The sequence below is a fragment of the Cheilinus undulatus genome, linkage group 19 (genome assembly GCF_018320785.1).
Source record: "Cheilinus undulatus linkage group 19, ASM1832078v1, whole genome shotgun sequence".
Taxonomy (NCBI): domain Eukaryota; kingdom Metazoa; phylum Chordata; class Actinopteri; order Labriformes; family Labridae; genus Cheilinus; species Cheilinus undulatus.
This window is the reverse complement of record NC_054883.1, coordinates 11,167,587-11,191,863: the sequence shown is the minus strand read 5'-3', so window position 1 is coordinate 11,191,863 and position 24,277 is coordinate 11,167,587. Positions and strand designations below refer to the sequence as shown.

General features: G+C 40.2%; 1 protein-coding gene across 1 annotated transcript in view; it reads left to right on the top strand.

Annotated features, from left to right (window-relative positions):
- Positions 1–24,277, top strand: part of LOC121527051 (sodium/hydrogen exchanger 9-like) — a 138,293-nt gene that overhangs the window by 43,999 nt on the left and 70,017 nt on the right. Inside the window, exons 9-12 of the mRNA XM_041813728.1 lie at positions 5,074–5,162; positions 6,384–6,497; positions 16,077–16,188; positions 17,121–17,274. Coding sequence (XP_041669662.1) covers positions 5,074–5,162; positions 6,384–6,497; positions 16,077–16,188; positions 17,121–17,274 — 469 coding nt within the window. The remainder of the gene's footprint in view (positions 1–5,073; positions 5,163–6,383; positions 6,498–16,076; positions 16,189–17,120; positions 17,275–24,277) is intronic.

Genomic DNA, 24,277 nt, shown 5'->3' with positions numbered 1-24,277 from the left:
TTCTGAGTTTTTCTCCGTGCATCAAAAAGTTTGGTGCTGCTTTAAAGCTCCACAATAAAGCATACACACTAGAACTTTTTGAACAAGTCAGAAGGCACGGCTTTCAAGCACCTTTGCGCACAAAAACAGGTGCACCAAAGCTCAGAGATGCTGAGCCATTATGCAGTTATTTATGGGAAAACCCTCCTTTTCTTGCAAATTGGCCTTATTGCATTAATTGTCTGAGGACGAGGAAAGTTACAGCAAGGCCTCAATAGAGTAAAGATTAAACTCTGCAAGAGCTGATGGAAGTGCCCACACTGTTTTTTTCCAGAGATCAGGAAACAGATCCACTTCTGTATGACTTAAAAAATAAAGGTCATTAATTATTACTTTGACATTACTATTACTAATCCATAATCATACATACAGATATTCTGAACAATGCAATCTTTATGTAAAGATCATATATTAATTTCAGTGGAGAAATTAAAGAAAATCTGTTTTTTACCGAAAATTCTAAATTGTTGTTTGCAATAGAGCTGTTACAACTGATACAGTTACAAATTAATACTTGGAATATGTATGTTCATTCAATGTACTGCACAGAAAATTCAAGAATGCCACACTACATTGGTTTTTCCCCTTACTCTTTGTGGAGGCTTCATCACACCAACCTAAAAATCAGTTCTTTTTCCATCTTTCGATATAATTGGTACCAAATTGGACCCTGAAGGACTAATCTGTGGAGTGCTTCTCTGTTCAAAGACCTTTAATGGTCCATTTGGGGTGAAGCAGCACCTCATACAGAGCCACCCAGTGAGTGATGGCAGCCCTCTCTGCTGTCCTTTGGTAAGGGAGCCTCTTTCTGTCTCTGTTAATTGCTGGAGTTTGGTGAGGAGGTGCCTAATGACCCTCAGCCTCGTAGGGAGTCGTGCTGTCATTAATCTCACACCCATCAGAACTGCTCATTATAGGATGAATCTTCATGTGTTGCCAGCAGTGGTAGTCTTTATGTGCATAATGAATGATTAGCTACCTCTGTCAGCATTATGTAAACCAAGGAGGATGCTGTTGCCCTGAACCAAAATGAGATTTGTAATGCTAGCACGGTCCATTAGACTATGGGCATTTTGAGCTGGGAGAACTGGAGCTACAGTGCAGGTAGAGCTCAGAATCATGGTGTGAAGGGAGAGTAATGGACCTGCTTTAGTTAGCAGCCTCAGCCACTAGCTATCTTTTCTCTGCTCCAGCTCTCTCCTCTTAACTACTGCTACCCATCAGTGTAATTTCACATTTACCCATCTTCTGTGATTCTCTCTCAAAGCAGAGGGAGCACAAATGTAAAACTGAATCCCTGCAACAAAGCAAGCATGTCCTGTGAGGCAGCAAACCCGCCTTTTATGCTATGCGTTTCAAATTCCTTGCTCTCTGCTCCAGCCACCCTTCTCTATAGCAGCAGGGGCCCTAAACACTCCCTCCATCCTGCTTCCTCTCTCCTTCTCTCTCTGCGGAGCTGCATTTCTTTCCCTTTCTGTACTCTCTGCTTGTCATTTGTTTGCCTTTTGTTAATTTCAGCTCCTCTGCATCTGGCATGATGAGCAGCGATTATGTCATTCTTTAGCTTTTATTATTCCCAGGGCTTCATATCTCTGGAGGGGTGGATGTAATGGAGGAAATATCTTTGTCCAGTAACACGAGGATACTTCACGTAGGTTGTATAGCATATTTTGATTACACGGTTTGTACAGCTGGACTTCACTGGAAGCAGGACAATGGGTGTAACAGGGTGGGCAGCTCTGATCTAATAACACATATTCAGAAGGAGCTGCACACAAGAGGATTCGACTGAATTCTTTGTCTGCTGGAATATATGAAATGTTAACAAAACAACGCATTGTTCATCTTTGTGTTGTGAGGTCAGTTCCCTGAAAACACTTCATGCCAAAGAAGCCACAAATCTTTTTCCTATGACGGATGAACCTCCTACAGTGAATCGACACCAGAAACCCCAAGGCTTTGTGTATTCACAGCACACAAACATCAACACTCTCACAACCTGATTACATAATGTATGCATGTATAGGCAATTTACATAATTTGTACTTATTAGATACAGCTCATCATTTATATCCCCTCTGTCTCCCAGAGAATCCTCTGTAATGTTGATACCCTTTTTGGCAATGTGGTTACCCCTGTTTGAATGTTTTTTTATTGGCACTCAGAAATGATTGGATGCAATGTTTTCCTTCCCAATACAAGCAAAACTACCAAGGCTGTAAAGATGTAAGAGGATTTCTGTCAAAGTTGTTCCCAGTGGCAGCTGCTACTTATTCTCTGAAAGGGCACAGTGTCTAACAGCTGGACTAAGATGTACATCTTAGGTTATTAGCTTGATGCTAGAAGATAATCCACTGCATTTGTAGCATTTTCAATTGTAACTAGATGCTTGATTATTAGAGCAATTTAGCGATTCAAATCTGTGAACTTCATCTGTTACATCTCAAATGGGATAATGTAACTATTCCTCTCCCCTCTACAACAAGGGACTGAAGAATAATGAGAAGACATGGCCTTAGATAACACACCTAAGTATATTCAGCTAGGTGTTTGAGCTCTGTATCGGTATTTGCATAGTAATACGGATATTCATGCTTTGTTCAAGGAGATGATACATGACCTTTTCAAGATGTAGACCCCAGTAAAAGCTGTAACATTGCACTTCACCATGCTTGTGTTTTACAATCCCAATTCCAAAAAAGTTGGGGTTAAATGAGTAAAATGTAAATGAAAACAGAATGCATAAATTTTAATTTAATGGCAGCACATATCATAAAAGTATGGACAGGTCCAAGTTTACTTTTATGTAGCATCTTCTCTTCTTTTAACAACAATCTGGGAAGTGAAGAAACCAGTTACAGGAGTTTTGGGGGAGGAATGTTGTCCCATTCGTGTCTGATGTAGGATTCTAGCTGCTCATCAGTCCTGGGTCTTTGTCAGATTTTTTGTTTAATGATACGCCAAATGTTTTCCAGTGGTGAAAGGACTGGACTGCAGGCAGGCCAATTCAGCACCGAGACTTTTCTACTCGTGAAGCCATGCTGTTGTGATGGATGTGGCACGTGGTGTAGCATTGTCTTGTTGACACATTCAAGGCCTTGCCTGAAAGAGATGTTGTCTAGATTGGAGCATATGTTGCTCCAAAACCTTTATATACTTCTCAGCATTGATAGTGCCTTTCCATGCCATAAGCATTAATACAAGCCCATACCATGCAGGCTTTTGAACTGTGCTCTGATGACAAGCTAAATGGTCCATTTCCTCTTTAAACTGCAGGACATGGTGTCTGTTGTTTCCAAAAAGAATTTCAAATTTTGATTCATCTGACCACAGAAAAGTTTTCCATATTTCCTCAGTCCATTTTACATTAATTTTCACCCAAAGGAGACAGTGGTGGTTACTATCTGTCTGACAATGATTTCTGGGGGTGCGGTGACTTCCAGTACAGAATCATGCAGGTTTTTAATGCAGTGCCGCCTGAGGGCTTGAAGATCACAAGCAACCAATACAGATTTTCAGAATGGTGTGGAAAAAGCAGGTGCCCATAGAAGCTGTGTCCAGCGGCTGACCCTTCTCATCCCTGCTCTCCCGAGCACGTCAGTATTAGAGGCATGCTCTTGCCAAAGATACCCAAAAATACTGCTTAGAAAAGTCATCATAAAGGAGTCCAGCTGGCACCTCTGGCCTTCAGTCAGCCTCCCAGCCTCACAAGAGTAAAGTAAGACTGAGTAGACCAAGGACTAAAAGACAGCACTCTCAGATAACCTGTCTAGAACTAACATTTTACTCTGGTTTTAGTCTTCCTGACCAAAATGAAATATATTTTGTCAGTTTTTATCACCAAGATCTATTTTATCATAGTTCTAGTGTAAAAAGTCAACCCTCAGACATTTTTAGTTATGGTGTAAGTTGACAAAATTTACACTGAACTGCATTCAAGCTCCCAGGAATAAGGGGGACAGAGCTCACTGACTTTATAAATCCTTCAGGACCAATGTGAGTCTACATTCTGTTATTGACAGACATGCTACTCATACACATAGACTCAAAATATCCACACACACCAATAGGATGCTATGGAGATGCACCAATGAAGAGATGTCAGAGAGTGAGAGGGGGGCTGCACACAGCTGCACTCCTGAGCTGTTGTAAACCAGCACGTCTCTAGCTGACTGATTTCTATATTTTGGTCCATACTGGGACTTCAGACAGCAACCCTCCAGTTTCAAACCCAAGTCTCTACAGACTGAGCTGCAGCCGCCCCCAGAGGGGCTGCTAAATTAGTTTTCTTTGTATCTCTAGAGTCTGTAAAACTATAGTTGTATTGCCTGTGTCCTGTGTGGATGAATGAAGTTTGCCCAAATGATCAGCAAATCAAAGGGCATGCCATAATACCTGTAAACTCATTTACACTATGAAAGCAATAGGAAGAGGATGCTACAGGAAAACCTGAGGCAGGGAGATATGCAGCAATAAACCCAGAGCAGAGCAGGCATCAATGACAACAGGATGACATTGATTAAGTTAGATGCAGAATAGAGGAGAAGCTGGGGTGGAGGAGGGTTGCAAACATCAGCTAACAGAGGGAGCATCAAAGCAAAGCCAGGCCAAAAATGGCAGCAGTAGATGGATTAGCGAATCGCATGCTAAGAAGCGAATCAGCTGGCTGTGAGCTGATGAGAGCTTGCGAGAAATCAGCTGATCTCAATTATATGGCAGTGCTTGGCCTTTCTGAACTAATGCTGTGTGCTCAATTTGTGCAACAAGGAGGAAACAAATAAGTACTTTTATGGCAAAAATATAAGGACAAATGCTGAAACATATACCACATGGCAAGACCTATGGGTAAAACAAATGTAACACAGCATGCCACACAATAATCATATCATCATGATTATTTTGTTTTTATAACCATGGGAAGCCAAAGTCATGATTGAAATTGAAACTGGATTAATTGCCCAGCCCTAATCCATGGCATTATCTGATAGCACATGTTTTGGAAAAACTCTCCTGACATGCTTCTTTATCTTGCAGGTATTGTTGCAGTGCTGTTTTGCGGCTTGAGCCAGGCGAGGTACACGGTTCACAATTTATCAGCCGAAGGCAAAACCAGGACTGAGCAGGTAAAGGATGACTGAGGCTCTTTTCCCTCCAGTTTCCAAACAGTGTCTTCCCATCTACTCACTTTTGTCCACAGTACCATTTAATGCCAATGTTTTTGTCTCTGGTTGTGTTTGTAAGCCATCATTAATTTGCTATTAGAGCTCCGGCCGTCCAGTGGGTGTCTGTGTGGGAGGCCAGTCTCCAGCTAACTGCTTAAAAGGCTCGGCACAGATGTAGTCCAGCGCTGCCTCGCTGTAGCAGCAGGCTTCACAGAGGAGAAAATAAATCAGAAGTACACACATATATTCATCTGTGCATTTATTATTCATTATCGGTGCCACAGTGGAGCTAACTGTTTATCACAGAAAAAGCCTTTCAGAAAGCTGTGCAGCACAGTTGAAGCCTTTGCCTGTAAAGTGGATTGGCTATGCAGCTGAATTTGTGTGTTTGGTGCCTTATGTTTACTTGGCACAATGCCTGTATCTACATTTTTATGATTTATACATGCAGCTGCAGCTCAAAGGGAAAGACAAAGTGTTTTAGCATTCATGCAAAACATTCGTCGAATTAATTGTAGCAGAATATGCAGTGTCCTTGTGATGTAAGGCTCATAAGGGAAAAGGTACTCTTATTCAATTAGATAGCTTTTTAGCAAAGCCTTGAAACATAGCTAGTTTAACTAGTCAAAACAGAAATTCATAAATTATTTATGAAATCATAACTTCTCTTTTAATTGAATCCAGACACAACATATGGGCATAATTAATATTTTATCTCCAGAGCAGAAATGCCTCATTAAAACCATTCCAAGTCTGTTTTCACTTACAGTCAATGACATCTAAACTCTTTGGTGTGACCCTGATCATTACAGAAAGTTAAAGGACTGAGTTGATGTGCTCTAATACTCATCCCCCAAGAATATCATAAGGGAAGCAACAAGTTCTAGCTTAAACAGCATGTTTGAAATGATATTCTTCAGTGAAAAAACAAGGACAAGAACACAACATGTCTGGTGCCAAACATCATTATGGCCTTGAGCTGTGGTTGTTTGCAGTCGCTACCTCAAAGGATCAAATCAAACACAAACACTGGATTTGTCTTGTGTGTTCAAATCTAAGCCTGTTTACCCGTTTCTGATATGATCCGTGTCCTTTACTCTCATGTCCTATACTCACACCCCTCCTCCATCTTGAATGACCTTCTCCCTCCTGATCCTTTCTATCCTTTTTTATCATTTGCAGCTCTTTGAGGTCTTCAGCTTCCTGGGGGAGATTTTCATCTTCAGCTGCATGGGATATGTATTGTTGACGTTCCCTCACCATGTCTTCAAAGCCCTCTTCATTTCTGGGGCATTTGTATCCTTTTTTTGCTACATGATGGAGCATCTTCACCCCCTGCTATGAATCCCACTGGGACTTCAGAAAAGGTGCTGTGTTCTCCTCTCTCCCACCACCTCTGACAATCCTAATCTGCACAATCATCCTCCTCTAATTGACCGGAGTGGTTTCCCTGCTTTCTGTCTTCCCTCTTTGCTGCAGTGTGATGCAGCTATTTCCTTTTAAAGGACCTTGGTGCTTTAAACTGTGCAGGTTTGATCCACTGAGCTCTGCAAATGCCATTCTGCCTGTCTCTAGTGATCTCCATCTCTGCAGATTTAGACGCTGCAATGCAGCTTTCAAGGAAGGCCGATGAAACAGAAATTTAAATAGGTCTTTAATTATTGTTAGTGCTGCTTGTGTAGCATTCTCCAGCAAAGCTCCGTGGAATAAAGATGTCTGCTTGTTTGAGATAGGCTTACACTTCTTTAATTTGTAGTGGATTAAGCAGTGCATCTATGTTGATGTTGAAGATTAAATCTTATTAGTTTGAGAAACAGCAGTGAAAGAGGTCCCTGCTCATCTTTGTGGTGGTCTCATTTAAGGAGAAATCCTCTAAAAAGCTTTTGGCGGTGTTAAACAGTTATCAGTAATGCTAATCAACGTTGGCAATGCATTGATTTTTGTTGTAGGAAACTGGAAGATCTTAAAAACTCAGTCATATTAAGACAAAATGCCAACCATTTCTGGGTTGTACTTGACAAATTTACAAGTTTTCTTGGTTAAAATATCCTTTCTTTGTGAGGTTCTTCTTAAGCAAAACTTTCAAATTGTACTCATCAACTAAGTCTCAGTTTTTCCCTCTGATTTATGACATTTAAAAATCTGACATCTAATTAGACTAACAGCTGACAGACTAATTGTAAAAGGAATAATCAGAAGTCGCACACCTGCACAGAGTTTGACATTAAAAAAAGGTACTTCCTGTTTATCTACTAGGTATTTTAGAAGAGAAGAATATGAAACAATGACATCAAGAGTTCATGTCATTTTTTTTGGTAAGAAATCTTGAAAAAGACTGAGTGTGTCACTGCAGAAGTTATGGGCAAATATATCTTTTGTTTGTTGTACATTTCTAGACAGAGAATTATTGATCAAACAGGCTAAAGAGGACATTTGTTTCATGCAAAAAACAGTCTGTTAGTCAAGTGAAAAATGCATAAAGATTTGTCTGAAATGCAACTGCGGACTAACCAGAGAATGTCTGACAGTGTTGGATTTCTGAATATCAACGGGCTTCATTGGAAGCCCAGAAATATGTGCTGTTGGAAATAGGGATGCATGATATTATCGGCCTGATCAGTATCAGCAGATATTATCTTAACAAATTAAGAAAAAGCTTAGACCTGCAGTTTTAGGAGCAGAAGCTAAACAGAGAGGATGTTAAATTTAGGCTTTGTCTGGTAGAAGTGGAATGTAGAGGTATGCAGCAGTTTTATTACCCAGAGAGCTGGGAGTGCTGGGGCAGAGTTTGCGAAAGATGGTGAAGGAGATGTCAGATGAAACAGTTCAGGCCAGTCAGTGGATTTGGATAGGGAGGAATAATGCTGGCTGGGGGCTGAATAATGGGTGATAGTAGCGCTGGGAAATTAATTACAAATTAGATTAAATCGCAATCTGGCCAGCTGCAACTTACAAATCTCAGAAGTCGCAATATTTTTTCAACTTGAAATGTATCAAAACAGCAGTTTAATACATTTGTTTTTATTTGTGGCAGCAGAGATTTCATGCACATTATGAAATTATTCAAGTGTCCATTTTAAATAGATGGCTTACAAAAATCCTCCTTTTCGTGTTTTATGTATGTTTTGTTTTAGTCAAAATGAGTCTGTAACTCTGTTCATTGTGCTGCTGCCCTTCTTGCCCAGGACACTCTTGTAAATAAGATTTTTGATCTCAATGAGGTTTTCCTGGTTAAATAAAATTAAATAAATAAATAAAATTAAAACAATAACCCCAATTGGTATCAATTTTGCTATATGTGCAAAAATAACTACTTCATTCTATCTAATACTGATGAAGCGTAGCATTAGTTCACGGAAATTATACCCCCCAACTGCAGTCAGCTTATAGCCAATGTCAACTCCTCCACCCTAGCTGCCTCCTTTACAGCTTAAAGCTTATTGTACCCTCCTATTCAGATTCATGCTTCTATGGATTAATTACCTCCTTAAAGGAGGTTATGTGATCGGGTGGGTTTGTTGGTTCGTTTGTTTGTTTGTTCGTTCGTTTGTTAGCAACATACAGCTGCAAGAAAATGTATGTGAACCCTTTGGGATTTCTTGGATTTCTGAATAAATTGGTCGTCAAATGTGTTCTGTACTTCATCTAAGTCACAACAATAGACAAACACAGTCTGCTTAAACTAATACCACACAAAAAATGATATGTTTTCATGTTTTTATTGAACAAAACATGTAAACATTCACAGTGCAGGGTGGAAAAAGTATGTGAACCCCTAGGCTAATGACTTCTTCAAGAGCTAGTTAGAGCCAGGAGTCAGCCACCTGGAGTCCAATCAATGTGATGAGATGTGTTGGTTAAAGCTGCCCTGCCCTATAAAAAAACACACCAGTTTTGAATTTGCTGTTCTCAAGAAGCATTGCCTGATGTGAACCATGCCTGGCACAAAAGAGCTCTTAGAAGACCTACAATCAAGAATTGTTGACTTGCATGATGCTGGAAAGGGTTACAAAAGTATTTCTAAAAGTCTTGATGTTCATGTGTCCACGGTAAGACAGTCTATAAATGGAGAAGGTTCAGCACTGATGCTACTCTCCCTAGGCGTGGTCATCCTGTAAAGATGACTGCAAGAACACAGCGCAGAATGCTCAATGAGGTGAAGAAGACTCCTAGAGTGTCAGCTAAAGACTTACAGAAATCTCTGGCACATGCTAACATTTGTGTTGACAAATCTACAATAAGTAAGACATTAAACTAGAATGGAGTTCATGGGAGGACACCACGGAGGAAGCCACTGCTGTCCAAAAAAAAACATTTTTGCACGTTTGAGGTTTGCAAAAGAGCACCTGGATGTTCCGCAGCACTACTGGCAAAATATTCTGTCCATAGATGAAACCAAAACTGAGTTGTTTGGAAGGAACACACAACACTATGTGTGGAGAAAAAAAGGCACAGCACACCGACATCAAAACCTCATCCCAGCTGTGAAATATGGTAGAGGGGCCATCATGGTTTGGGGCTGCTTTGCTGCCTCAGGGCCTGGACGGATACCTGTCATTGACGGAAAAATGAATTCCCCAAGTTTATCAAGACATTTTGCAGGAAAACTTAAGACCATCTGTCCGCCAACTGAAGCTCAACAGAGGATGGATGATGCAACAGGACAACGACCCAAAGTATAGAAGTAAATCAACAACAGAATGGCTTCAACAGAAGAAAATACGCCTTCTGGAGTGGCCCAGTCAGAGTCCTGACCTCATCTCCATTGAGATGTTGTGGCATGACCTTAAGAGAGCAATTCACACCAGACATCCCAAGAATATTGCTGAACTGAAACAGTTTTGTAAAGAGGAATGGTCCAAAATTCCTCCTGACCGTTGAACAGGTCTGATCTGCAACTGCAGGAAACATTTGGTTGAGGTTAATGCGGCCAAAGAAGGGTCAACCAGTCATTAGCCTAGAGTTTCACATACTTTTTCCACCCTGCACTGTGAATGTTTACATGGTTTGTTCAATAAAAAGCAGACTGTGTTTGTCTATTGTTGTGACTTAGATGAAGATCAGAACACATTTGATGACCAATTTATGCAGAAATCCAAGAAATCCCAAAGGGTTCACATACTTTTTCTTGCAACTGTAACTCAGAAAGTCATGGACGGATTTTCATGAAATTTTCAGGAAATGTCAGAAATGGTATAACGAAGAACTGATTAGATTTTGAGACTCATCTGGATCACCGTCTGGATCCAGGAATTTTTTAAAGGACTTTGTACTATTGGGAGACAGGGCTAATGGCAGAGGTCTGCGCTGTTACCACTTTACACCAGGAGATGGTGGACATGAGTAACTTATTCAAAGTTTTAGAGTTTATAGACTTTGAAAGACACGCCTAGTTGAGGAGACAAGTCAGAGTATAACAGAGGGGAGCCGGCGAATTGTAGTGAGAATACTCGCAATGCTGGGAGGAATAGAGGAATATTCACCCTCTGCCATGACTTCCAATCATCCGGTGAGACCATGGGTGCTTCCACCATGATAGTCCACACGTAGCGAAGCTAATGCTTTGCCCACCAGGGAGGGAGTAATTGGCGAATTAGATGTATATCTAATTTGGGAGTGATCCGGATCGCCATCTGGATCCAGGAATGTTTTTAAAGGATTCTTCACTATTGGGAGGCAGGGCTGATGGCGGAGGTCTGCGCTCTCTGAGTGCTTTTCTAGTTGCTTCTGAAATTATTTCATTGTTTTCAATAAATATTGTCGTTATATATTATGTATCCATCCATAAGGTGATTTCTAGCCATGTGCTCCCTGGAAAGTCAAAGTCAGCTGCTTGACTAACCCAGGGAACATCTTTAGAGCAGAGCCTTCTCTGCCAAGTAAAACTGCATATCCATTTTGCAATAAAATGGTTAAATGTATGATGAATGTTCCTGACTGAATGTAGGTTATGATATAGAATGATTTATTGCTTGAATTTGTTGAAAAATGCATAAGTTGAGGAATCTAATAATGATCTCATATTAAATTGCAATCGCAATATCGGGGAACAAAAATCACAATTAGATTATTTTTGCAAATTGTTCAGCCCTAGGTGATAGTTGTGGTTATGAATCCTACTAGAGTAGCGGCGCACACCTACGACGTCACATGTTTTTTGCTCTGATTGGCCCATAAAGATGTGACAGACAGAACTTTCATCCAATCACCCTCTGAGTTTTTTTCTTTAAAGGCTCTACCCTTTCCCAAACACTGTCTATGGGATGTTATGGGAAACAAATCCATCTGGTGTGTCAGGTTAGAGCTGCCATGGAATCATGAGTGATAATGATGCAAACCAGTGACATAAATTAGGGAGAAACTGGTGCACAGTGTGGTGCTTCAAGCCCAAAACAAAGTTGTCTGCATGCATACATATCCCTGTAGACAGTTTCTGAAAGTCTTTAACTTGGGTGTGTTTTCAGTGACCTAAAACACTGTTTGCGTGTATACAAAAGGCCAAAATGCACAGAAAACACTCTGCCTAAATCCCTGCCTAATGTGGACAAGGCCTAAGACAGGTGATATATTTGGGTATGAATGACTTTGAATCAAAGAGTAAGAGCTTCTTAGAGTTAATTTTTGTATATATGGAAGCTAGTCCTCCAAATCAGTTAATAAAAATAATAATGATACATTTATTTATAAAGTGCTTTCAATCAAAGTGCTGTACATAGAGATAAAATCAACTTGACAATAAAATATCAAAGAATCCACAAACATATACAAACATACTGAAACAATAAAAAGGACATCAATAAAAGAAACAATTTAAGACTCATATGCCACAGTAAACAACTGGGTCTTCAGCTTTGCTTTAAATACATCAATGGAAGACGCCTGCCTGATTTCAACAGGTAGACTATTCCACAATGTCAGTGCACGGAGGGAAAAAGCCTGTTCAAGCCTTGGTTCAAGCCCGATCCATGACCCCTTTCACACGTCACTTCCCACTCTCTCTGTGATTTCATGCACTGTTCACTGTCCTGTCCACTCCTTAATAGGAAAAAAGCCCCAAAATGACTAAAAATAACCACATAGAAAACATTAGACTCCCTGTGAGAGAATTCGACATTTAGCAGTCACATGTTTCATAAAAAAGAACACCATCTGTCCTTTTCTATACTGACTTAATAGGATATACTTTTATTACAGATGTCCCACAATCACGGCTTTATCTGTCAACTTTACTTCCTAAAAGTAGCAGAGGGATAATAATGGACTTCTAGCTGCATTTGTCTCCCAAAGAGCTGGCAAGACCACAATGTGTGCCTGAGGAGAGATTCTAGTGGCCTCTCTCCAAGAAGCTCTCCTTTCACAGTCCAGTGCCCAGATGGCCGGCAATTATTATTACAATCAGTCTTCCACCATCGGGTCAAAGGAGCTGGAGAAAGTCGACTGAGCAGATTCTTTTTTTCCAGTGCGTTCATGTTCCAGTATGAAAATGTGCAATTTGAGCACTGAGTCAGCTTGAGCTGTTGTCCTAAATTGTGCATCCAAAAACATCTGGTTGAATTTAGAAATGGAATGATATTCTGCACAGCACAAACTGTGGGGAAATTTAGTTTTCATTCTGTCATTGGATGTGCATCATATGCGATGGGACATTTAAATACGCAAGCATAAACAGGGCTTTATGGGCATGCACAAATGGAGAGATGTCAGAGTAAGGGTCTGCACCTGAAAGAGGAGTGAACCAGCTCCTTAGTAGCAGCCTTAAGCCACAATGGGACTTGAGACAACCACCCTTCATTTCCCAGACCAAGTACTAATAGACTGAGCAGCAGCTGATAGGTTCATTTTGAAGCTTTTATGCTGTAGTCTACTACAACACTCCTCCTGCTAAAATATGACCTGGAAGTGCTAACATGAATTTAAATGGAGGTTGTAGTCCTCTAAAGGTGTCTATGAAAATTAACTTCTACTCATGATTCAACCCCCGTTAATCGCCCATTGCTGTAGATTTTAATCGCTGTGGCTTCCAGTCTTTGCCAGTGCCATGCAGATGGGCTTTATTGGAAATGAGGCTGAGATGAAAGTGCTTAATTACCTCTTTTCAAATAGCTCCGAGGCCTTTGATAAAGAGAAATGACTGCTTTTGGAGGCAGGATATTGCTTTTGAAAATCCATAGGCTGAAGGAGATCTAATACTGGCTGCAGGGTGCAAGGGGGCTCTGTTTTAGTAATAGCCCTGTCAGACTAAGAACCCCTGCCTTAAATATTGCTCCATTTATTATTTCAGCCCACGTATTTGATATTACAGTACAAGAACTGAATCCCTCCCTACAAACACTCATACATAGCTGTGCACATCTGCACAGAGGATTTTATGTTGATAATGAGGATTTTTTACCATTTTGTAAGCAACCAGTTACTAAGATTAAATACACCATAAAATATCAGATAAATTGTTGAGTCAATAGGGTGAGTCACATGATGCAGAGAAGACAGCAGTATATGGACTTAGTAAATGGGCTGGAGCTTGTATTGCCCTTTTACTAGTTATTTGACTGCTCAAAGCGCTTTTGCACCACAGGTCACACATACCCATTTATACCTTTTCACACGATTCGCTCCACATTCATACACTGATGGAAGAAGTTGCTATGAGAATTGACCATCAGTTTAAGCCAATCCCATTCAAACTCATCCATACCCATTTACACACCACCGATGAAGCAGTGGGAGCACATTGGGATTAAAGATCTTAACACACTGGGTCTGTTATTTTTGGATGTGTTTTTTGTATCCGTAATTCGTAAAAACGTCATGCACTCGGACCTTGCACATGGGGTTCGATGTGTTTTTATTCGCCTTCACTGCGAAAATTCGTAAAATGTGGGAAATAGTTTCGTACTGCGAGCCTGTGTCTCTGTCACTCCTTTAAAATCCTGCTGGATCCATCCTGACAGAGAGCTTCATATGCCACATGCTCATGCGCCAAGCCAAGTTGGAGAGATGAAGAGTAACTTTTTAATTCATCCTCTGTTATGACCTGTGAGTAGGCTACAGACTTCTGCCTTTATCTGTTATATGTTCATATCTGATATCCACATAATACACGGGCAAACTATCGTGTTTGTGATGAGGTTTCAGTGCGAGAGAGGGAGGGCTTGGGCGGGGGTGAGTGAGCAAGAGAGAATAAAGCAACAGGCACTGATCACCCATCTATCTATTATATTTCCATGGTTGATATCCACGTAATAAATGATCAAACTTTGGTGTTTAAAGTGAGGTTTAGTGCGAGAGATGAGAGAGAGAGGAGGGGTTGGGCGGGGGTGAGCAGGCAAGGAGGAAGCAGCGGGCGCTGTTTTGAATCATCGGTCAACCATTTAAATGACTTGGACTGATGCGAAATTTCACATAAAAATCGAACCTGTTCCAAATAAAACAATATGACGGACGAAAATTTCTGCGTCAGTGTGCAAACATGAGCTCGATTTTCTTTTTTAACGTGCGATATGTGACTGAAGGAGCTGGGGATCGATCTCACAACCTTCAGATTGCGATATGGACGACTCGACCTACTAAGCCACAGTTGCTATATCTGGATCTTGGTCACATATGGCTCAAACTTGTTCCATAATTATTAGATGTAATTTTTCACAGATTGATGAACCTCTGCCCATCTTTACTTCTGAGAGACTCTGTCTCTCTAAAATGCTCCTTTTATACCCAGTTATGTGGCTGACCTTTTGTCAATTAACCTTATTTGTTGAAGCGCTCCTGTTTTTCATTAGAACCACTTACTTTTCCAGCCTTTTGTTGCCCCATCTCTACTTTTTTGAATGTATAGCTGTTATTAAATTCAAAATGAGCAAATATTTCTTATGACATGGTAAAATTTCTCAGTGCCAACATCTGATATGCCGTTTATGTTTTATTGTGAATACAAGATGGGTTTGTGAGATTTGCAAATCATTGCATTTTTTTTAATCTACATTTTACACAACATCCCAACTTCTTTGGAATTGGGGTTGAACATATGGTAGATACAAGGGTGCATGCAGGCTGTTCATGCGTACAAGTTCATAGAAGTTCCTGCTATGTAATGCAGCCATAAGGCTGTGAGAAACTCTCACAGTTTTTGAGACATCACTGTTTGCATCCTATATTCTAAATTTGAGGTCACCATGTAATTGCTTAAATCATGACTCCCTGTTATGTTTAAGTGGATTTATTTGTCTGTACACAGGATTTTTGTGTAGCTGCATTCAGATTGTTGGCTCAAAAAAAGGGAAAAAAAAAACTTGTATGCCCTTCTCTAGCTTAGCCTCATTAGGTTTATTGCCTGATACGAGTGCCTGTTAAAGATACACATACATGAGATAAGGTGGTCATCTGAGGCTACCACAGCTTCATAAAAGTTGGACAAAAGATCTTAAGTATATCCAGACTGGCAGATACTCATACAGATGTCCTCTCTCTGCTGCCCAGGACACTTAGCATTCAGTGAGCCATCCTACATGAAACATCAAAGTCTGTGTGCAGGGCAGAGACAGCTGGCAGAGTCTGATTGGCTTCATGCCTTGGCATGGTGCCAAACTCCTGTGTTTGCATCCTAAACAGAAGATATTCACTAAAAGTGTGCGTGTGCGTGTACAAGCATTAGGGAAGTGTTAATATTCATGAATGTTCTGTTATAGCTTGATCTCACGAAGATGTACACGGGATAATGCCGTGTTTGTCTGAATAATCAAAAGGATCAGGTTAGATGAGGTCAAAAAAGGGGATTTTGGGGCTGAAATTAAACACATTCTCATTATTAGGACTGTTTTCTTTGATTTGTGTTTGCATCTCAGTCATAAGTTCTTCCTTAATCTTTAATGCAAACAGATTTCCATCTTCATATCAAGAGCCTGCAACATCTATCCTCTGTCATTCCTCCTGAACCTGAGGCGCACGACTAAGATACCCTGCTCCTTCCAGCATTTCATGATGTTTGCAGGTGATGCTCTTTGTTTCAATGCAAATTAATTATTTCCACAGCAATATGTACAATTTAGGGCGTTTATAAAAACAATCTGTTTCTCCAGATCTCTTTCTGCCGTTAGAAAAATGTTGTATTGTTGATGTTATTGCAGTAAGAACTCAAAGATAAGACTTTTTAGTCTTATCAATTGAAAGGTCTTGTTATTCATCGCCTTGATGGCCTGCAGCTAGTAGCATTAGTGATGATGCCGAGGGAGTGTATCCTCTAGGGCAGGGCTGTGAGTCAGTGTTAGTGAGTGCGCATACAGTCAGCTGGGCGCCTTCCTCAGGCCTCATAATAATTTACTCGCTTATTTAAAAAAAATGCCTGTGCAATTATCAATATCACTAATTTATTAGAATTCATTTCAAAATAACCCACTCTTTCCTGTTTTTAAAGCTGCGTTGTGGTGAAGGGTAAATAAAGCATTGCCTCACTTGAGACTAATGGCTGAAGCTCTGAACGGTTTGATGATGCAGGAGAAAGGAATGTTTGATGTGAAGTGATGTAGCTCGGCAGCAGCCGCAGCATGTTTTGCTGCCTGCCTGACCTACTTTACATCTTACGTAAGAAGACTCCTTTGTAAAAAGCCCTTGTCTTGCTATTTTTCAAAACCCCACCACTGCCTCCTCCCCCATCTGCTTCTCATGGCAGTCAAGGATCTCTGCTGGGAATTGTTTTGGCTTTAAGTATTATGTCACTACTGTAGAGCCATGCAGAAGTTTGTTTTGGGGGCTGCTCTCGGGTCAAAGATAGTGATTTTCAGGGTGTAATCTGTTAGCGATGGACAGGGTTATTAACTGGAAAGCTCCCCTCTGCCCTTTTTCAAATAATTGGTTGCTAGATGGTTTTCTGTTGGTGTGATGGATGGCTGTAATCCAGCTGAGAAATGTCTCCTCTTCCCTCAGGTTTAAGGGGTGTTGTAGCATTTAGCCTCACTGCTAGAGATACATCTACAGAAACAAGGCGCACCATCTTTACCACCACTCTGCTGCTGGTTGGCTTCACCATCTGGGTGCTGGGTGCAGCTGCTGATCCCATGCTGCGTTACCTGAACATCAGGTTAGTGCAGATAAGTTTTACAAATCCAATTATCCATTTATTTATTTTCCCTCTTTTCTCCTTACTTTCCACAATGTGTGATACTCTGAAGACTTATTTATTTATTTATGTAAAAAATAAAGTGCCCACTCACGGTCTGCCCAGGCAATCTTATATACCTTTGTAGCAACTAACAAACTCATACAATATACAACATTTACTCTACAAGGTCACCATTTTCTGTGGTATTCTTCTCATTTGTGTTTTGCTGGTCTGGCTATGCTACCTAACACTGCCCCCACAATTAAAAGCAGTACTCCAATGTTTGGTCAACCCGAAAGCTTCCTGAAAATGTGTAAAAATACAAATGAAATAAATTCAGAGTGGACAGAAGGCAGAATGTAGAGCACAAATGAGCCCTTACTCCTCACTCAGAATGCGCATGACTCCTTGGCACTGATGGTTTGTGAACTAGTCATGCTTTTTTTTTTTTTTTTAAATCACAAACACACCGTAAGAGCTGTGCAGAGTGCAAACAGAAACCAGACATCACAAACCCTATATAATCATTAACATAAAACACATAAAGATACCTACCCTCTAATCACTTAAAGACACAATAACTTTCAAAAAACAAACAGTAGGATTAGGCCATCCTAAAAACATGTTACCCAGTGCTATACCAAAATACACTGGCATCAAAACCCACAAACCCTCACAACATAGGAAATTAACCCTTATTAGACAAGCAAGCAGTGAATCAGCTGGTAAACAAACCATCACAAGCAATGGACTAAAAGGCTTTAACTAATAGTGAACCTTGCTAAGCTACCTGCTAAGTTGACGAGTCAAACGGGAGATTAATTACTGAGCATACAACGCATCTCATTCAAACTTGAAGGCAACACAAGGCACCAACCCCCGCAGTAACAACAACACAAAAAAGCAAAAGTAAAGATTCATACCTTGGTCACCGACTAGCAGGATGCTAAGATAAGAAGTTAGGAAGGCAGTGATTTTCCCATGCTCTGTGTTATCTGTGAACTGTAATACTGGCGTTTGGTCATATCCGGTTTGAGGGGCAAGACAGTCCAGCTGCAGACCTCCACTCTTGCAAGCTCCACTCTGAGATCCCCTCCATCGTCAGAGGGAAGTGACGTCAGGATGTGAATATTTGCTTAGCTTTAGGTTAGGTTTAGCATTTTAATTTCCACTGGTTAGATTTAGGGGTAGCTCATTGGGGTAGGTGTATATTTTAATTAAGACACACATGATGTATGTCACTTCCATCTGACGATAGAGGTGGAGGAGCTGGAGGTGGAGGAGCCTATCAGACGGCTGAGAGGATTAGATTTACGTCACTTTTGTCCTACAATGGAGGTGGCTTCCGCTTCACTTGGAGGAGCCGTTAAGCCGAATGAGAGTGGAGGTCTGCAGCTGGACCCCTCTTGGAAGCGGGCAAACAGGCCTTCAAAATAAAAGCGCATAACATACCAAACCTTACAATAAAAAATTATTTCGAGTACATTTTAATCCTTACAAAAGGGGTCATTTACACAAACTTTTCCATTTCACATACCCAATAGTTTTGGTAAAAAAGAAAAATCACAGAAACCACACTGAGGGAGCACTTTAATCTGAAATGGCGTTGAAATACAGACAACAAAAGGGCAGATACATGTAAAAGACACTGAAACACAAAATGGGTATAAGACAGGCAATTTTAGACCCTTTTTTATTTTCCCACAATGATTTTATAAACGTGTCATCATAATCAGTCAATCAGTGTAATTCACTGTTGTTATCATTTTATAACAGATTAAGGTTAGAAAATATAAATCATTTCAGCAGGTGTACTGAACACATGCACAGATGTCTTTAGGACTAAAGCTCTAATTCTTAAACTGCCCCTGGCAAAAGAAAATCACCTTTTGAAATCTAAAGGGTTTAAAGTGCAAGAAACTGCAAGACAATAGTATTTATAGTATTCATGTACTGTATATAGAGTATATAGTGTTAATTTATTTTTATCTACTAGTACACAGTTGAAAAATGTATAGCATCTCTAAAGACACGGACTTACAAAATACCAACCAACAAACAAACAACAAAAACAACAAAACAAAGAGCAAAGACATCCAAACAGTATTAACAAAACCCCAAACATAAAAGAACCAAAATAGAAACCTGATCAGCATATTTACCCAAACATCATGAGGCGACACAAGAACCCAACGGCATAAGATAAGAGAAAGAGGAAGATTTAAGAAGATGTGAGCAACTAAAAAAGAAACAATGACAAAAAGAAAGATAAAGGTAATGAAAGAAGTGTTGATGTAAAGTGAGAAAAGAAAAAAAGAGAAACAATTTCAACAGGTAAAACATCATATAGGGAGAAAATAAATCAAATCAATAAAAGAGATATAGAAGAACTGGAAAAACAATGTTACGAGGAATTCTCTGTTAATGGTCTAGAACGTTTTAGTTTGACCAGTAGTATCTTTCCAATTGATCTTTACTACAGGAAAATCGATTTGTGTTTCAATATAGGGTAAATCAGCCTCTCTGTCTTTTTACCACATTTAAGTCTGAGTCAGCCATTACCATCTTTCAATCTGAGCATTAACAGGCCTCCTCTTCTTCTGCACAATCTGTTTGTGCTCCTGACCGTCATGTGGTGCACATAATCCAAGCTGGCCAGCTGACGAAAAGCTTTGATCATCTTTTTTGTCTCATTAGTTTTATTTTGACTCAGTATGTGATGCTATATGTGAATAAATAAATGAAGCCAAGAACAATATTTCTGCCAGAATTGACTTGATTCAAAGTAAATTATTGATTTGAAAAGATACCCCAAAATCTTTTGCATTTTTTTGGCCTTGGTGCTCATAGATTTTGGAGCTGACTGAAACAGCTTCTTCCAAGTTGTTTTTGTTGTCCTGGCATGAAAAACAGTCTAAACTCACTAGCCTTAGTGACGTTTACTGGGCCAGTCCATTACATGAATGTGACAAAAAATTTTTTATAAAATTTATAGGAGAGGGAGTTGTGTTGAAATGGGCTACAAATTTACCGAAGCAATGTAGACATAAAAGATGACTAAGAAATTAGCTGTCATTGCTTAAAAGTATAATGGACCATGTTTTTTCTGACCTTCATGGGATCCAGGGTGGGCCCTGGGAAGCTTCCCTCCCTTGCGCCCTTTGCAGGCAGCCTTGGTTACTTTCTAACCTTGATATTACCCCATAAATAAAAAACACGAAATAAGTTAACCGTGGAATTGTATCAGTGTTCTCTTTTTCTTGGGCAAAATCCCAAAATTTGGGGCACAGTAACAAATATCTGTCTTCCAGTCATTGTGTTAATTATAGAAAACTTCAGCATGAACCATGACTATCAGTGTGTACAATGGCTATCTGTAGTAAATCATACATCATACCCCTTTTCCACCTAATAACAGTCTCTTGTAGTATCAATTTGTGCAGAGTTTTGTTTAAAACCAAGAATAGATTTTGACCCTGTATAAACCAGCTCTAAACAGCTTTTCTCAGAATAATCAGTTTCAGTGGTGTGTCTCTTTAAAAGCAAATTAGCTCTTTCTCATCCCACTTCTCTTTTCTGTGGGTTGTGCTGACATGAGTACATCCGTGCACTCTGTGTAGATTTTGTTGTTTTGAGGCGTAGGAGGACCATGAAGAAAGGACTGGGTTGGCTTTTTTCACATTTTTTGGTGGGTAGACACTTCAGATACCTAAATAAATTAAAAAGTAATTCACGTTTTTAAGTCAGACCAGTTGCCACAGGTGTATAAAATCAAGCACTTAGCCATGCAGTTTCCATTTTCAAACATTTTTGATACAAAATGGGACAATCTGAAGAGCTCAGTGACTTCAAGCATGGTACTGTGATAGGATGCCACCTTTGCAATAATGTGAGTGATATTATTAGAAAGTTTAGGAACAACAGCAACTCAGCCACAAAGTGGAAGACCACTTTAAATCACAGAGTGGGGTCAAAGGCTGCTAAGGCGCACGGTGTCTAAAAGTTGCAAACATTCTGCTGATTCCATACTGACAAATTCTGAACTTCCACTAACATTAAAGTAAGAACAAAAACTGCAGCAGGAGCTTCATGGAATGAGTTTCCATGGCTGAGTAGCTGAGTGCAAGCCTCACATCGCCAAGTCCAATACATAAGCGTCGGATGGAGCGGTGTAAAGCACACCAACAATGAACAGTGGAGCTGTGGAAATGTGTTTTGTGGAGTGACGAATCACACTTCCCTATTTGGCAGTCAGGTGGCTGAGTCTGGGCTTTTCAGATCCCAGAAGGATGATGCCTGCTTCACTGCACTGTGCCAAGTGTGAAGTTTGGTGGAGGAGGTATGATGGTATGGAGCTGTTTTTCAGGATTTGGGCGAGCATATCATGGCATTTTGGACAGTGCAATGCGTCAATCAGTGTGTCAACAATTTGGAGCAGGCCATTTTCTATTCCAACATGACTGTGCCCCAATAAGATTGGTGTGGAAGAACTTGACTGGCCCACAAACTCCCACAAAAACACATCAAAATCTTGTGGAAAGCCTTCCCAGAAAAGTGAAGGCTGTTATAGCTACAAAAGGGGGGGGGGCTCCATATTAAAGTACATGTATTTAAATAAATGTCACTACAGTTTCTTTTTCAGATTAAAAAAAAGCGAGATAAAAAACACCTCATCTGATAAGACCTTTCTTCGCCATGCTCTCCATCTGTCTATCAGTGTATGTTCCCACAGCTAGCTTTATTCCTCTTTACTATCCAGCTCACTTCATATGCAACAGCTCTTTGTAAAGCTTTTCCCTACATGTTTCCTCCCGCCTCTCCCCTCTCTGTTTAGGCACTTAGCTGTCTGTGTCTGCTCCTGCTCTGCCCTCTATTAGCGACTAGCACAGCCGGTGCACGGGGCAAAGCAGGTCTACAGGTCCCTGGAAACATGTTACCGAGGAGATAACATTAAAATGCAGCTTGTCGAGCTGTACACATGAACCCATGTCTACAAAAAAAGAGAACAAGTTGTAGCAATATAATGAGAACACATAGCGAGGGCTGCTTTTATCTTTTGAAGTCTGCATGTTTTCTGTGATACGAGGCCAGTGGGCGATCATGATTAAGGAGTGCAGAAAAGGCGTGAAGGATGCAAGGCCGTAATTAGATACTTATATTATTAAAGCGTAATCTATGGCCCAGATCACAGCGGGGTAATTGACTCCCACAGTCTTTCGAGGCAGCGCTGTGGAATCTCCAGCGATGTGAGTGAAGTCTAATGTGACTGTTAGAAATGGATCTCAGAAAACTATCAGTGCAGAAAAAGCAAAGGCCATGATTTTAAAAGAAGAGAAGAAAATAACTGGTGCAAAACACATTTCTTGTTAGAAATGACCTGAGAAAATATTAAAACTTGATTAGAAATACACAAACATTTAAATGCTTCCTTTCTTAAAGCTGCAAAACACAAACAAAGAGGCAATTTGTGATGTGAGACCGGACCTGGAGCTGCCCTTTTCTTAATGAATTGCAGATTGACTCTGGAGATTCAATCTGCCGAGCTGTTTATTTGAGCTTTTACTGCCGAATAAGCTTCATGCCATTATTATGCTAATGTTTATGAACCCACACAAAAACTACCCAATATCCCTGCTCAAGTCCCCCCTGGGCTCTGGATTTGTATCCACAAACTGGAGATCTCCTTTTCTGTCTCGGATGAGCAGCTTGAGGAGTTTTTGCTCTGTTGATTCAAGATGCTATCTTAACTGAGCTGTGTAAGAATATTGGGTCTCAGATAGTACAACAACAGCATCTTCTAAAGCTGTTTTTTGGCAGATAAAGCCCAAAGACGACCCAATACTCATAGCCAGTTTTTTCCAAAATAAAGTAAACATGTCATTACTGTTGTTCTCCTTTCTAAAAGGTGGGTTACTTTGACAGGATGCAATGATATCTCACAATTCAATCACAAATCCAGACAAATTGGACATTTTAAGATAGTTTGACAAAATTATAAAGAGTGGTGCTCTTTTTAACCATTCTTTCAAATCCTTTTTTTTGGAATAGAAGCTGCAGAAAGATCAACTTAATAGACATTATTACTCACGTTTGATACAGAGAAACATGCAAGATTTTACGCCCCATTTGAATAAAAAATATAACTTGTATTTAGATAGAAACAACACATTAAAATGGATGTTTGAATTTAATAAAAAGTGAGAATTAATCATACTCTAATTTCAGTTTACCTTGCAAAGCAGATGGATACGCCTGTTTCCTTGTTTCTCACTGGCAAATCCATCTTGCAAAGCTCCCATTTGAACCGTTTGGGCCCGGTTAGAAAGTGACAGGACCAATCAGCGATGAGGGGCAGTACTTTCAGGCGCAGCAGAGTCGTGACGTAAAGAAGCAGCAGCAAGAGCTGGTGCAGTCATGGAGGAAGCGATTAGCGTGGATGCTGCTAAAGCACCAGTTTAATCAGAACTTGACAACTTTTCTTTGTTAAAAGAAGAACAAAGAACAGCAGTGAGTTGTTTTCTTTTTAAAGAACATCAAAAGTCGAGTACTTACATGTCCATAGTCGTCATGTTTCACATTATTCCTCAGTAGCTGCGCACGAGCAGCTTGATAGCAGCAACGTCACGTGTTTTGCTGCTCTGATTGGCCCATAGAGATGTGACAGATAGAATGTTCACCCAATCACCCTCCGAGTTTTTTTCAAAGCCTCCGCCTTTTCTCAAACATTTCCTATTGAAGCTTTCCCAGATGGATGTATGAAACAAATCCATCTGGCGTGTCAGTTTAAATTTCAGTATCTTGTGTATAAAAATGTAAAAATTGTGATAAAACCAAATAATGGCCTGTTTGCAGTCACATGATCAAGATGATGCTCGAATGCCAGATAGGGTCAAGAAGTGATGCATGATCGTTAGTAATGAAAGGTAATGGAGGAAAGTAAGTACATTGAAGCTCTAAATGGACCACTATGCCAGTGGTTTGC